This window comes from Strigops habroptila, chromosome 3 (genome assembly GCF_004027225.2).
Source record: "Strigops habroptila isolate Jane chromosome 3, bStrHab1.2.pri, whole genome shotgun sequence".
Taxonomy (NCBI): Eukaryota; Metazoa; Chordata; class Aves; order Psittaciformes; family Psittacidae; genus Strigops; species Strigops habroptila.
This window is the reverse complement of record NC_044279.2, coordinates 65053355-65066817: the sequence shown is the minus strand read 5'-3', so window position 1 is coordinate 65066817 and position 13463 is coordinate 65053355. Positions and strand designations below refer to the sequence as shown.

Below are 13463 nucleotides of genomic sequence, written 5' to 3'. Positions count from 1 at the left end.
AGATCCTTAAAAATAAGTGCTTGGAGAGAACAACTGATCTTAAGATTTGCCTTCTCCTTCACTATTTCAAAATAAAAGAAATGTAGTTGTCAAACAGTTTTTAACAGGAGCAACTGATCAAGTGCTGCTCCTTTCTTTGAGAATCACCATTTCAGACTGAAGCCGGGTTGAACTCTCCAGTCTCTCCTTTACATCCATTTAATAGTGCCAGCTACAAAATGCAGAGTATTTCAGAACAGTCATGAGGAGCAACTGTGTCTTGGAGTCAAATTTAAGACTATTAGGATGTTGATGCTTAGAAAGATTCTATCCAGAATAATAGCAAAGGCATCTGGAGTCCTTTGCTTATGTTATAAGCCATTCAGAAGCAATTTTACTCCATTGTTTTTAAGTCCATAAAAGTAAGTCTGTTTTATTTTAGTTTTTGTATTTTTGCTTATTACAAGGTTTGCAGTTTTGTATTTTTTTACCCCATCTCTGTTCTTTTGCCTTGAGTCAGCTCTGAGACCTTAACTTCCCACTCCTTATCACCTGTGTTAAAGACTCAGGAAGGCTGAAAGAGTATTTCAGGTTGATAAGATTAATAATGATACTTCTGATGATGCACTAGAATGTCTAGACTGAAATGCTTAAATCTTTGTATCATTTTTTAGTCACCATGTACGTTAAACTTCTGTTTTTTTTCTCAGGGAATTTCATAAAATGAGCTCCTTATACATTTCTCCCAGTCCTGTGCCCCATCCCATTCAAGCAAAGCACTTATGCGTATCACTTCATTTCTGCTGGTAACAATAATGATGATTGACTTCAATGAAATTATTGACCATTAACTTCAATGAAATTATTCATATGCCATAAATTTTGCACCTACATGAGTACTAGATTAAAAACCAACCAAGTGAAGACAACTAATTAGAATTTAAATGTTGAAGGATCTACAAAGTGGAATCTTCATCCTTGGGATAATAATGCACTAAGTCTAAATCCAGCTTTTTAAGAATATACACTGGGTAATAAGAAATAGGATTCTTTCTTGCTTCTTCAGTGAATGGTGAAGTCAGATGGATACGTGCTGTGTATAGACTTACTTGAGGTGTATGTGGAGACCAGGCAGGAATTTCTCAATTAAAAAAGTGCTTTTTTCATGTCTTTATGGACATGATGTGCAGCAGCCTCACACCATTCAAACTCCAAACAAATCAGCAGATTCAGGATGTGTAGGATTCTAGTGCTAAATAAGTAATCCCATAGTTTGCCCCAGGGGTTGGAAAAAGTGCCTATGGAGCCTAACATACATAGAAAGTCAATTTTAGTACTGTATCCCTTCTTACTGTAGCTTTAATTCTGTTATACCTCATTGAAATCTTTCTGGGCTTCTTTTAAGCATTTATAGTTCTGCGGAAAAATTAGAAATTGTGAATAACAATGAGTAATTTCCTTGTTAAAACCAATATTAAGACCAGTGGGGCTTACAATAAGTTGTAAAATGCATAATTAATATATTTATCACAATTATTACATAAAAAAGAAACCAGTATAACGTAAGTGTACTGTTTAGAGATCAGAAAAAAATACCATGTGCAGGCTTTGTTACCAGAGCTAGCCAACAATACTAAATTTTTTTGCACATTTAGGGGTTGGCCTGTGTCACAATCTTAATAGTCCAATTAATTACCTGTAAGTTATTTAAGAGCATGACTGCTAAAAAGGCAGTTGTCAGATGTGTTCTTTCTCCCCAGAGAAGAAGTTGAGAGAAGGCAAGGAGTCAAATCTTCACATCACAAGTCCTCTGCCTGCTCTGACTTGAAAGCAAGAGCTTTCAAGGCAAAGACTGCAAGTACTGCAGAGCCAAGGTGTTCTTAAGCCTAAATCAGCTGAGCAGTTGAGAAGTCAACCAGAAGAGAATGTTTGATTGAACAAATATTTTTTGTTTGCAGAGTAGCCTCAGAAATCATGCTATTGCCAGTTACAGTTGTTAGTTGGATGTTCTTGGGAACTGCCAGCAATATCCTTTTTCTCATTTCAGATGAATATTTTGTTCATTAGCTGGTTTTGCTGTTGTAATACATCTAGCATGAGGAAAGGTAGAAAAATAAATCTTTCAAAGGGTTGCTTCTTCACTGGACAAATTTATCCAGGCACCTTTTGGGAAATTCACTCCATCTTAGTCACTTCTGAAGTGTTACACTGATTTCGTGAGATCTATTTTGTTCACTGACTATATGAATGCACAGCATTTTAGTCAATCTGCGAAGTTTCAGAGACAAAGCAAAGTTTAAACTATTATGAAAGCAGCATAAAGATATAATGGAAACCAAAGAAAATAATAAGAGTTCTATCCTCTGTTTATTTCAGTTGTTTTTGTACCTGAGTTCTGACTAAAAAATGGGGAGGCAAACATTTTTCGCTCACAGTGCAAAACAGTCATCCTATAAGAAGTATTTCTAGTGTTGTTTAAGCTGAGTTTAAAGTAGTAGTTCCATTAGCATATATGTAAATGAAATATATTCACCCAGGTATTCATGGGAAGAGAAGGAACTAGGGAGTGGAAAAGGAAAATTTATGTTTTAATCCAAACCTTTTTACTTTGTAATTGATCAGTGATAAATATCTAAATCTCACATTAGTATATGCATGGCCCTTTATGTATGCACGGAGCCATACCTGCCAGTAGGCTACCATTTAATCTTTGGTCTAAGCTGAGGAAATCACTTCTACACATCCTTAATGTTATGAAGGTACTTTTCCTGAAAAAGATGGTTTTCAAAATGAAGGTTTCAAGCAGGAAGATATATTCAGTGACAATTGTTACCTTTTCTTTCTAATATCTCCTGCTCCCAGTATTCTCTAATTTTATATTGTTACAAGAAAGACTTGATTCAAACTAGAGATCTTGCTGTTGGCCATAACCATTACATTTGGCTAGATCATTTCCTGAGGCAGTGAATTCCACAGACAGGCTGCATAAAATAGCATTTCTACACAAAATTTCCAAATTTACTGCCCTTTAATTTTATTGAGTACTTGTCCTTCTCTTGATTATTGTTATTCTGTGAAAGGTTATACACTTCATTATAGAATACTTGAAGCACTTGACCTATGTTTGAGAAAGACTATCATAACATTCCACAGTCGTTAGAAATCAATTAGCAATTTATTCAAGAAATAGGACTTGTAGCCCTGGTGTCCTAGCTAACTTATTTGCCATTAAGCTGCAGCTCTCCAGTACTGTGCACTAAACAAAACAGACTTGACTTTTTTTTCAGTTCAGCTTGCTGCTTTTCAGTGACAGCTGCCCTTTTGTGGTGCATTAAACTTTTCCTCTAACTTTCAGTCGTTTATGAAAGACATTTGGTACAAAGTGTCAGGGTGTAGGTGTGTGAACTGTAAAGTCAGCAGAATTCAGTGAATTGTGTCTACCCCTTCCATTAAGTGACTGAAAGACCTGACTATGTGCTTGGTCATGCTCAGCCATCATTTTAATAGATGATATGCCTGTGATATTTTCTTTGAACTATGATGCCTGTGTAATAAATGAGATACTTGCAAAATGTGCCAGACTATTATCCCTGGGGAAAAACAAAACTCAATCTTCTAAACAAGTAAAGCATGCATATCTCCTGTGGCTTTACCAGTATCATTTTCACCTGTGTCTTCTGAAGAACCAGAAGGCGTAGGCACAGAGGTCTATTTGTAGAGATAAATAGACTTTTATTCCTTGGCCCTTACTGAAACTACTGGTTCTAATTGTGATCAGCAAGCTACAGAATTAAAAATCCTGGTGTCGTTTCTAGGACATTATTTGTATCATTGAGAGATAAGCCTTCAACTGGATGTTGAAATGCCATAGTCATGGTAACAGTTAAGGATTCTTGGCAAAGGAAAAGCTCTTCCCCAGTACACAAGGTCCATCAGACCTCAAATATGCTGAAATACCCTCTTTTAGTCATGATGCTGAGTGGTTTCATTGACAGTACCCAGTGAGGCAGGGTTGTATCCCATTTTCGTAGAATCATAGAATAGTTAGGGTTGGAAAGGACCTTAAGATCATCTAGTTCCAACCCCCCTGCTATGGGCAGGGGCACCTCATACTAAACCATGTCACCCAAGTCTCTATCCAACCTGGCCTTGAACTCCGCCAGGGATGAAGCATCCACAACTTCCTTGGGCAACCCATTCCAGTGCCTCACCACCCTCACTGTAAAGAACTTTTTCCTTATATCTAATCTAAACTTCACCTGTTTAAGTTTGAAGCCATTGCCCCTTGTCCTACCACTCCAGTCCCTAAGGAAGAGTCGCTCCCCATCATCCTTACAGGCCCCCTTCAGATACTGGAAGGCTGCTATGAGGTCTCCACGCAGCCTTCTCTTCTCCAGGCTGAACAGCCCCAACTTTCTCAGCCTGTCTTTATACGGGAAGTGCTCCAGCCCCCTTATCATCCTCGTGGCCCTCCTTTGGACTTGCTCCAACAGCTCCATGTCCTTTTTATGTTAAGGATACCAGAACTGTACACAAAACTCCAACTGAGGTCTTGCGAGAGCAGAGCAGAGGGGCAGGATCACCTCCTTTGACCTGCTGGTCATGCTTCTTTTGATGCAGCCCAGGATACGGTTGGCTTTCTGGGCTGCGAGTGCACACTGCTGGCTCATGTTAAGCTTCTCATCAACCAACACCCCCAAGTCCTTCTCCGCAGGGCTGCTCTGAATCTCTTCTCTGCCCAACCTGTAGCTGTACTTTGCAGATTAGAAAGCTGAAGCATAGCGAGTCAAAATGATGTCCCTATACCCAGAGAGGGTATGTAGCAAATCATGAGAAGGGATCTAAAATCGTTATCTCTGAGGTTTCTGAGAGATGATGCATTAATGTTCAGAAATGTACCAACTTTCTGACCCTCGAGAGTAGCGAGATATGGGTGTTGAGATGTGAACTGGGAAAGGTCAGGCAGTTTGACTCAAAAAGCAGAATTATTTCTTTAAATGACGATTTGCAGATTCCCACCAATGCTGTGCTTCCAGCTGACCTAACAATTGTACTATATGTGCTTAATCAGGTTGCAATCACCTTGACTAGTGTAGCTAGAATATTATAATTCAGACCTACACTGGCTGATAGTCTTTGTTCAGAACTGTAAATCTAGAAGATAATCCACCTTGTCTGTTGGGGTTCATATGGTTAATAGTAAACACTCAGGAAGAAGAAATGCACTCAGTGACCAGAGAGATGAACTATGTGCCCTGAGTTGTACTGTCCTTCCTAGAGAGGTAACCAAGCCATTTTCTGTTCACTGTAGACAAGAATGCAAAATATATTTTGCAGACCTTATTTTCTGCACTCAGTAGTGTACAAGTGGTAACACTCCTTCTGATCTTGTCATGACCTTCTGTAGTTTCTCCACTTCAACAGCATAATTAGATAAAAACAGCTCTACCACCGAAGTTACACTTGACATGAAAGCCTCCAGCTGCAGTCAACAGGACATGTGTATTCATACACACATGATTAATAGCTACATATTTGCAGAATTATGATAAGTTTCCAGGAAGCAGTTTCACTCGAACACAGGTGCAAGGTTTTTACTGATAACTGTATGGGAGCATTGTGCTGTTGAGAACAGTCTACCCTAGGCTTCTAGGATACTTCCATTTTGGGGGAAACATTTCCAAGTATTTGGAAAGATACAATCTCAGATAAGAATTTAATGTTTCTTAAATGTTGATATATTTCTGTTACTGTTCTGAGTAAGTCTATCTCTTCCCCCCCCCCAAACTTCTGCCAAGCAGCCCGTGTTTCTGCGTTTCTCCTGCAGATGTTTTCCAAGAGCAAATAGTAAGCTCACAGTGTATCATCTCTTTATCAAATGGGGTTTTAATCATAGTTTACCAAATACCTAATGTTATATCAACATATACATTTCTGTCATCTGTGGCTCAGTCCCACAATGTATAGAATAATCTCAACTCCTACTAAAGAAAATGAGATGTGAGAGCACCAAACATACCAAACATAGGGAGTACAGCAACAGAGAGACAGACTGCCAAATACTGATGGTTTCTCCACACTTGAGAAGCTATCACGGTCTCTGCCTCTCAGCTTCTCTGTTACGTATACAACTGGGCAATAAAAAGGAGATGAAAAGCTGACCTCCTAAATGTTCAGTCTGAGAAGTCCCAAATACTCTGCTGTACCAGAATGCGGGTCTATTTTTCAGAATTAATTTGTGCTGGTGCTGGCTGGTGCGATTGTTATGCAATTGTGAAGGCATTGGGAATAACCAGAGTACACTATACGCTGATCCTATACTTTATCAGGCCACAATGGAAGCTTCTTGCCATCTGGAAATTTCTGCATGCCAGAGTACACAAAAGGCACCCTGACGTGCACCTGAATTCTGTACCCAGCACCCCGATGTTTGCTATTTAGGATTCACTTGTGCCCCAGCTTTAAGTTTTACTTTTCCAGCTAACTTTCCCAGCTGACAAAAAGAAAAAACCTGTCTAAAGATAAATGCCAGACAAATGAGGCTTTTTTATCACCATCTATCCTAATTAGAGGGAAGTGGAGTCATCATTGTGCCTGCATTGGTAAATTCTTATGGCAGTTTTTCAAAATCATCCATACTCATTGTTTGTGTGGATTGCTTTATAGCCATGTTCTTTGTAGAAGGGAGAGAATACTAAGTCTCATTTCTTTACTTAATTCCAGCTTTGGCAGCTACATTTTGCCTGCCTGATTTTTCCACTGTGATTTCAGGTGAATGTTTGCTTCCATCTTTATATGCCATGATGTTTTGTTCTCTCTAAAGCACTGGTGTGTTTCACACCAGAGGTGTCTACTTTTTCGCCATGTGGGATGAAGTGTGGTTTGCAAACATAAAGAATAATTAGTATTATTTGTAAACTAACTGAACAAAAGTGTTAAAAGGGAAGCTGGTTAATATGCTTTGGGAATGTTAGATGTTCAGGTACTTTCTTCTGATCACCAAACATATTAATCCTGAGGAAAGACCTGATGAACTGTTTTCACACAGGCAGATTTTGAGTTTATTTTTTAGTGAGTCTACTTCAGTTGCAGTTGAAGGAGCCCTGAGAGAGACTTCTGGACCAGCCCATTGACTGTGGACTCTTGCCAGACAAGGACTTTAGTGACTGTACTTTGAAAGAAAAATGGATAATGGGCTTTCATCCACAAAGAACTGATTATATTAGTGTTACTTTCTTGCCTTGTCTTACTGAAGGTCTGAAATTCCTTTCCTGAGTTGTTACAAATCTTGAGTCAGATCGCCTTCCCTGAAGTGTGTCTCAGTGCCCATATATGGAAAAATATTTCTTCTGTGATCACAACAAATGCTTAGGTTGTGGAGGAGAGGACAACATAAGATAAAAATTTTCAAAAGCATGGAAAACAAAGGAACCTAGGATGCTTTATGCCTTTAGGTACTTGCAAGTCTGCAATTTACATTCATCAATCATTTTAGTGCTCCTGAAAACGTTAACCACCATCTGCTTCTTTAATGATGCTATGTCTGGCTCAGGAGATAAGTGTTTATGAAAAGTAAGAAAGAAAGGACTCTGATATTTTGATACCGTCATGCAAGTGAGATTCTATTAAGGTATCCAGCAGCTTTCCAAAATTTTGAACTTTGAAGAAGACTTCAAGTTAAATTGTGTCTATGTGCAGATACTTTTAGAATATATGCAGTATCTTATTATGTGATAGATTTGCTTTACACATAGTACAGATTCTGGCATTAAAGCAGTAGTCTGCCTGATTCATTTGCAGATGCTTGTAGTACTGTAAAAGCCAGACCTATGCTCATGTCATTCAGTTTGCAGTCTCAAATTCTCTGAGTATTCAGTTGTGTAGGAATCAAATTTTGAACGACAGATTCATCCTTTAAAGAGATAAAGGTTGTGAGAAGGCTTTAGAAAGCGCTTGACCAGGTTAGAATACGGTGAGCCTTGAAAGGTCCTTCCTCAAAAGCATACTGCTACTGCCCTCACTGTGGTAAACTGTGAAGATTACCAGAGCATTGTCAGGGAAATGTGCCCACAGTTACCACATGCTTTCTCTGAGGTACATGGGAAGTAAACATGATCTGACAACACACTGTAGCCATGCTTAGAAAAAACTAGCAATAGTTTCACTGGCAGTAAATAGTCATATGAATGTGCAGTGGTTAGAAGTTTAGAAATCATCGGATGGACCCTTGTGGTGTTGTAAGTAAACTCCAGAAAGTGATAGTCCTAAGTCTAAGGAAGTGCCAGTATGGCACGCGGTTATATCTCAGTCTATATTAATCACTGTGTGTAAGGAAACAGCTAGAGGAAAAAAGCAATCAAAGGAGGGGTCACATCAGAGAGAACATACAGAAACACATGCTATGATTATGTGTAAACCAACCACAGGCTCTGTTTACAAACCTTTCCATCTGTTCCTTTGCCTAATCATTTCTGCTTTCCCTCTCTGTCTTCTAACTTTCCTTCATCTTTCCAGATGCAGGACGCTATGGGCTATGAGTTACCATGGGTGTATTTTGTCAGTCTGGTCATCTTTGGATCCTTTTTCGTTCTAAATCTGGTTCTTGGTGTGTTGAGCGGGTAAGCTGACAGTTTTGGTGTCCTTTTTCCAATGCTACAGGGCAAGACTCCATAATAAGGGCTCTTCCCTGTCACCAGGATTCTTTCAGAGGGATTAAAAATCTGAATCCAAGGAAGCTTCACATCAGCTCTCAAATATTTTGACAAAATGTTCAAACATTGCAAATAACAATACAGGTAACAAAAGAGGTGTTATTCTCTGGCAAAGAAATTCAGTCTCAGAGCATTCAAAATCACTAATGTCAACCTGTCATAAATTTCCAGAAAGCTGGCTATTGAAAATCTTAACTGCTGGTGACTTGGGATCTCTTTGGCTGGAGCCTTGCAGTGCTCAGAATCTGAGCTTGTCTCACTAATTATCATTCCACTCTTCCAGGTCAATGATGCCATAGGAAGGGACTGGCCCTGGATCTATTTTGTTACACTAATCATCATAGGGTCATTTTTTGTACTTAACTTGGTTCTCGGTGTACTTAGCGGGTAAGCAGTACGAGGAAAATGTTTTATTATTGTTTATTTTTTTTAATTTGTATTTCTATTCCTACTCTCTGATTACCAAAACAACGGGCAGTGGTGGGTTGATCTCAGGAACCTTAATAGAAGGCCTAGGCTACTGCTGCGCCAGTAGCAAAATACCGGCCAGTATTTTGCATTCCTACTGGCAATGGAAGGAGTCATTTGGCTAAATGGAAGGGATACAAGACAACTCTTTGCCTGTAACATGTTCCTCTACCTAAAACCTCCACCTGTACTCTGTGGGAAGAGGACAATGCTATGCTCTCCTGTGGGTGAAGCACAGCATTCACCATAGAAGGGGATTATAGTAAAATTTCTGGAAGAATCAGTGGGACTGAAGGAGGAATGAGAGCATGAGACAAATCTCTTCATATTTGTGGGATGAGATTCCTGCCAAATTATATCTTCTCACACGAGGAATGTTCACATTGTTTAGTGTTTCTAAAGCACAGCCTAATGGGAGACTGTTTTCCCTAGAGAGTGTCTTGGACACACTACTTCTTCAATTAAGCACATCTTCTCTATTGTGCAGTTACAAGCCTAGCATGATGCAGGGAGAAAAGATAATTTCCCTCTGACCTTTTCTAAGGATGAACAGAGAAGCAGGAGAAGTCCTTCTACTGTTTAAGCATTCCTAAGACATCTAGACATTTAGCTGTATTTCAGTTCTGCAGTATAACCCTCACTGGAAAACATCAGTTTAGTAGCTTTGATTAAAAACAATTGATATTGCCCCCAGTAGTTACAAATTTTACTGCCCCTTGGGAGCCACATAATTAGAGGAATCAAGCCAGCAAACATTTTTATAAAAAGATCTCCTAGAATTAGGCCTCTAATTCCATATTTGGGCATGACTGGGTGCCTACAGACATTCTATGTACATGGATAAATATGGTATGAGGACTTTTATGCATCCTCTTCTTCGTTTCCAACATCCTGCCTCCTTTAATGAGCTCTAAATGAATTTGGTCGGAGCCTGTACCTGCTGCCTGCACGGGCAGCCCTGAAGTACCTTGTCTTTTGATCATAAGAGAGGGAAAATGATCTCTGAGCAGGAAAGAGGACTTGATGCCTCACAAAAATTATGCCCTCAGTACTTGGGCCAACAACATAGGAAGGGCAGTAGTGGGACTGGAGAAGATGATCCACCATTGGCCATCCTGCAAAGAGACAGGTAATAGCAGATCTACAGGAGGTATTACTACTATCTTCATTACTCCGCTGAAGGAGATATGCTGTTAAGACAGCTGCTGCAAAGAGAAGGGTTTCCAAGCAATAATGGGAGTGGGGGGAAAAAAAAAAAAATATCAGACAATAGTCTGGTTTTGAATAGTCTGGAGAGTGATACTCTGGGTACAATTTTAAAGCATTTCTCCCAGTGGATACTCTGATCAGTGGGTAAGGATGTCGGCAGTAGTGGAGGATGATAACCAGCTGACAGAGGAAAAATGATCTGTTGTATCAGAGGTGCACTCAAAGACCATATAAGACAGTGGTTGAATATTATATAGTATCTGATCGGATAAACAGTGCCTGTGAGCCCAGCCCTGAGGAGTGCATACCGTTGGAGCACTGCTGATTCAATTTACCTACACTTGGATTTGTCTCTGTACGTAATTGAAAATTGAATTTCCTCTCTCTCGTTTTTCAACTCAAGAAAGTTTTGGGGCCTGGATCTTCCACCTCCTGACATACTGCAGGTAGACCACCACAGTTAGTGGTAAGAGATGGAAACAATCTGTAGAGAGAACTGAAATCAAAGATGAAATTCACCTTGTTTAAGATGTGAGTCACTCTTTTCTGACTGTGTTCACAGTGTTATGACAGCTGCACTGTTTCTGCAACAATTTTCCCAACTGGAGAAAAAGTAAAAAGAGTTTGCTTCCATGAAAAAAAACACAGAAATTATGGGAGAAATGTTCTAAATTTTCTTTGGGCTGAATAAGCAGTTCTTAAACAATTAACTTTCTAAAGCAGTTCTGAACTCTGCTGAGTTGCAAAGTGTGTTCACTTTGCAGATTCAGCTTTTTATTAGACTTGCTATTACTATTAGTCTGACCTATGTAGATGATCCACCTGTCCTATGTTAGATAGAAAGCAGCGTTCCCAGGCATCTTTTTATATCCATTCTAGGCATCTCTGATTTCTTCCTATTTATCTATTTCAGGAACTTCACCAAGCATGTCATGTAGGTAGGCTTCGTCAATGACAGATTAACTTAGTTTTTGTAATCACGTCTGAATACGTAAGTGTAATTAATTGTACTCACAAAGACACCTTGATTGAACCTGTGAAATCAAATGCTGAGTTCTGCTCTGCTTAAAGAACTCATTTGAACTCATTCGTAATTTGTTTTTTCTCAGGTATGTCATCCGTTCATGGTCCTTCTGGTAAATTTACTAGTCACACATGCTAAGCTAAACAGTATGACCGAGTATTCATGTGTGGAGCTATAATCCTCTTCCTCTCTTGACTGAGCATAATATAAAATTCATGTATTCCAAAGGAAATATCCAGTCAGCAGAACACACAGTAGATCTCCCCAAGCCCAGGCAGAAGGATTCCACATCATTGCTGTGAGCAGTGAAGCCCCTCGTAGAGGTCTCTTGATCGCATGTGTGTTATGTTTCAGTCAATTAGTGAGAAAAAAAAAAAGGCTGCACACCTAAGCATATAGATTCACATTTCTTTTATATTTTGTCTAGCAGTGATCCGAATCCCAGGGCACAGGCCAAATAAGCAGTTGCCTAAGGCAAGTGAAGGGCTAGAGGACAGCTGTTTCTTCTGCTTTAAGAGGATCCTGGAAAACGCGGTTGGCTGCTTTTGATGTTCTTACTGCCAAGGAAGAGGTCAGAGTGAATGAGAGGCTGGCTACGGTTTTAGTTCCTTCTGGAGCAGTGTTTTGTGACCTTTCAGGACTTTTCCCTAGTCTTCTGTCCCCTCTTCTAACCTTTCCCATTCCTTGGTGTACTTCTCAGGGTGGATGAGGCTTGAAGCCTTGTGCTACACCTTTATTAGTAAGCAAGAGTCTTGAACTGCTAGAATTCTGCTGGTTTGCTCACTTTCTTTCATTCCTCTAAATGTGAGAAATCATATTGAAATCAGATATAGACAAGAATTACTTATATTCCATCATTAGGATGGGCAGGAGAAATTTTCTTCTGGAACAGCACGGTATAAAGAGCTGGGTGTTCAGATTTATGATATTGACCCACTCTAACCTCACACAAAAAAAACCATCTCTCCAGAATGCTCTGCTTTTTGGTATTCCCATTGGCAGATGTATCTTATAATTTCTGGGAGAAGTGAAGCAAACTGAATTCTGGTAAAAACAACCAGATTCACTGACTCTTAAACTGATGTTCTCTTGTTCACTGAAAAAAAGACAGATTGCTCAGTAGTTCTGCAAGCCTTTGTCAACCTAATCCTGACATGATATCACAATATTTTTTGAGAAGGCCACCTCCAGACTCAAGATGGCACTTCATCAGAAAGCTTACTTGGTCCTTGGCCTCCCTGCTGAAACTGCAAACAATGACCATTTATTGCCAGCTGTGATGGTGGCAGATACAATGTTCACACCTGCCTGCAATAGGAACTGGGCTGAGGTCACCAACTCATTTCACATGAGATAATAAATTATCATTAATAGTAATTCTTGATTGTGAAGTACGTTTGCCTGAGTACAGGCTAGCATTCCACATGGGAGGTGGTTTGAATTGCATTAGCAATTTCCTGAGACAACTGTTCTCAATGGTTTAATGTTAGTAAAGCATAGAAATTAATGTAATTTAAATAAGTTGTCTTCTTTGGAGAGTCTTCTGAGATATGGAGTATCATACATTGTACAAAGGAAAGAGACATGCAATTGCAGATCGTTTAGACTAGGCAATCACAGTATTTTCAGTTTTGCCATTAAAAAGCTAGGTAGCAAATTCACTCCTATGCAGATGGTCAGTGTAAAGACAGCATGCTAAAATCTCCCATTGATTTAGTCAGCTCTCCCCTCAGCCTGAGTCCCATTTGAGAGAGACGGTAAAAGGAGACTGAAAAGACCCAAGTAGTCATGCAGCTTAGGTGCATCTAACAAACAATCCACTTCAGTGCACAGTAGGAATTGCAGTTTCTGTAAGCTGGGCTGTTCTGTGATGTTTTCCACTTTTGTTTTTATAACAGCCCATTGCAAGTTATATCCATGCAAAAATAAATAGTTCTCCCTTGGAGCTGAAAGCTCAGCCCCTTTTAAAATTGGATCCGTTTGTCTTAGGCTGTAAAACACCAGTTTAGGAGTCAACAATTGAAATACTGGGATTTGATTTATCAAATAGGCTTAGTAATAAAAACTTTCTT

At 39.4% G+C, this 13463-nt stretch overlaps 1 protein-coding gene across 8 annotated transcripts in view; it reads left to right on the top strand.

The window, feature by feature from the left end:
* Positions 1-13463, top strand: part of CACNA1C (calcium voltage-gated channel subunit alpha1 C) — a 440223-nt gene that overhangs the window by 277995 nt on the left and 148765 nt on the right. For 6 of the 8 annotated variants that reach the window (XM_030480603.1, XM_030480597.1, XM_030480598.1 and 3 more), the window contains exon 8: positions 8494-8597. In XM_030480603.1, the coding sequence (XP_030336463.1) occupies positions 8494-8597 (104 nt within the window). Of the gene's footprint in view, positions 1-8493; positions 8598-8973; positions 9078-10869; positions 10899-13463 lie in introns of those variants that run through there. The other 2 variants (XM_030480605.1, XM_030480604.1) reach the window with 2 other exon arrangements.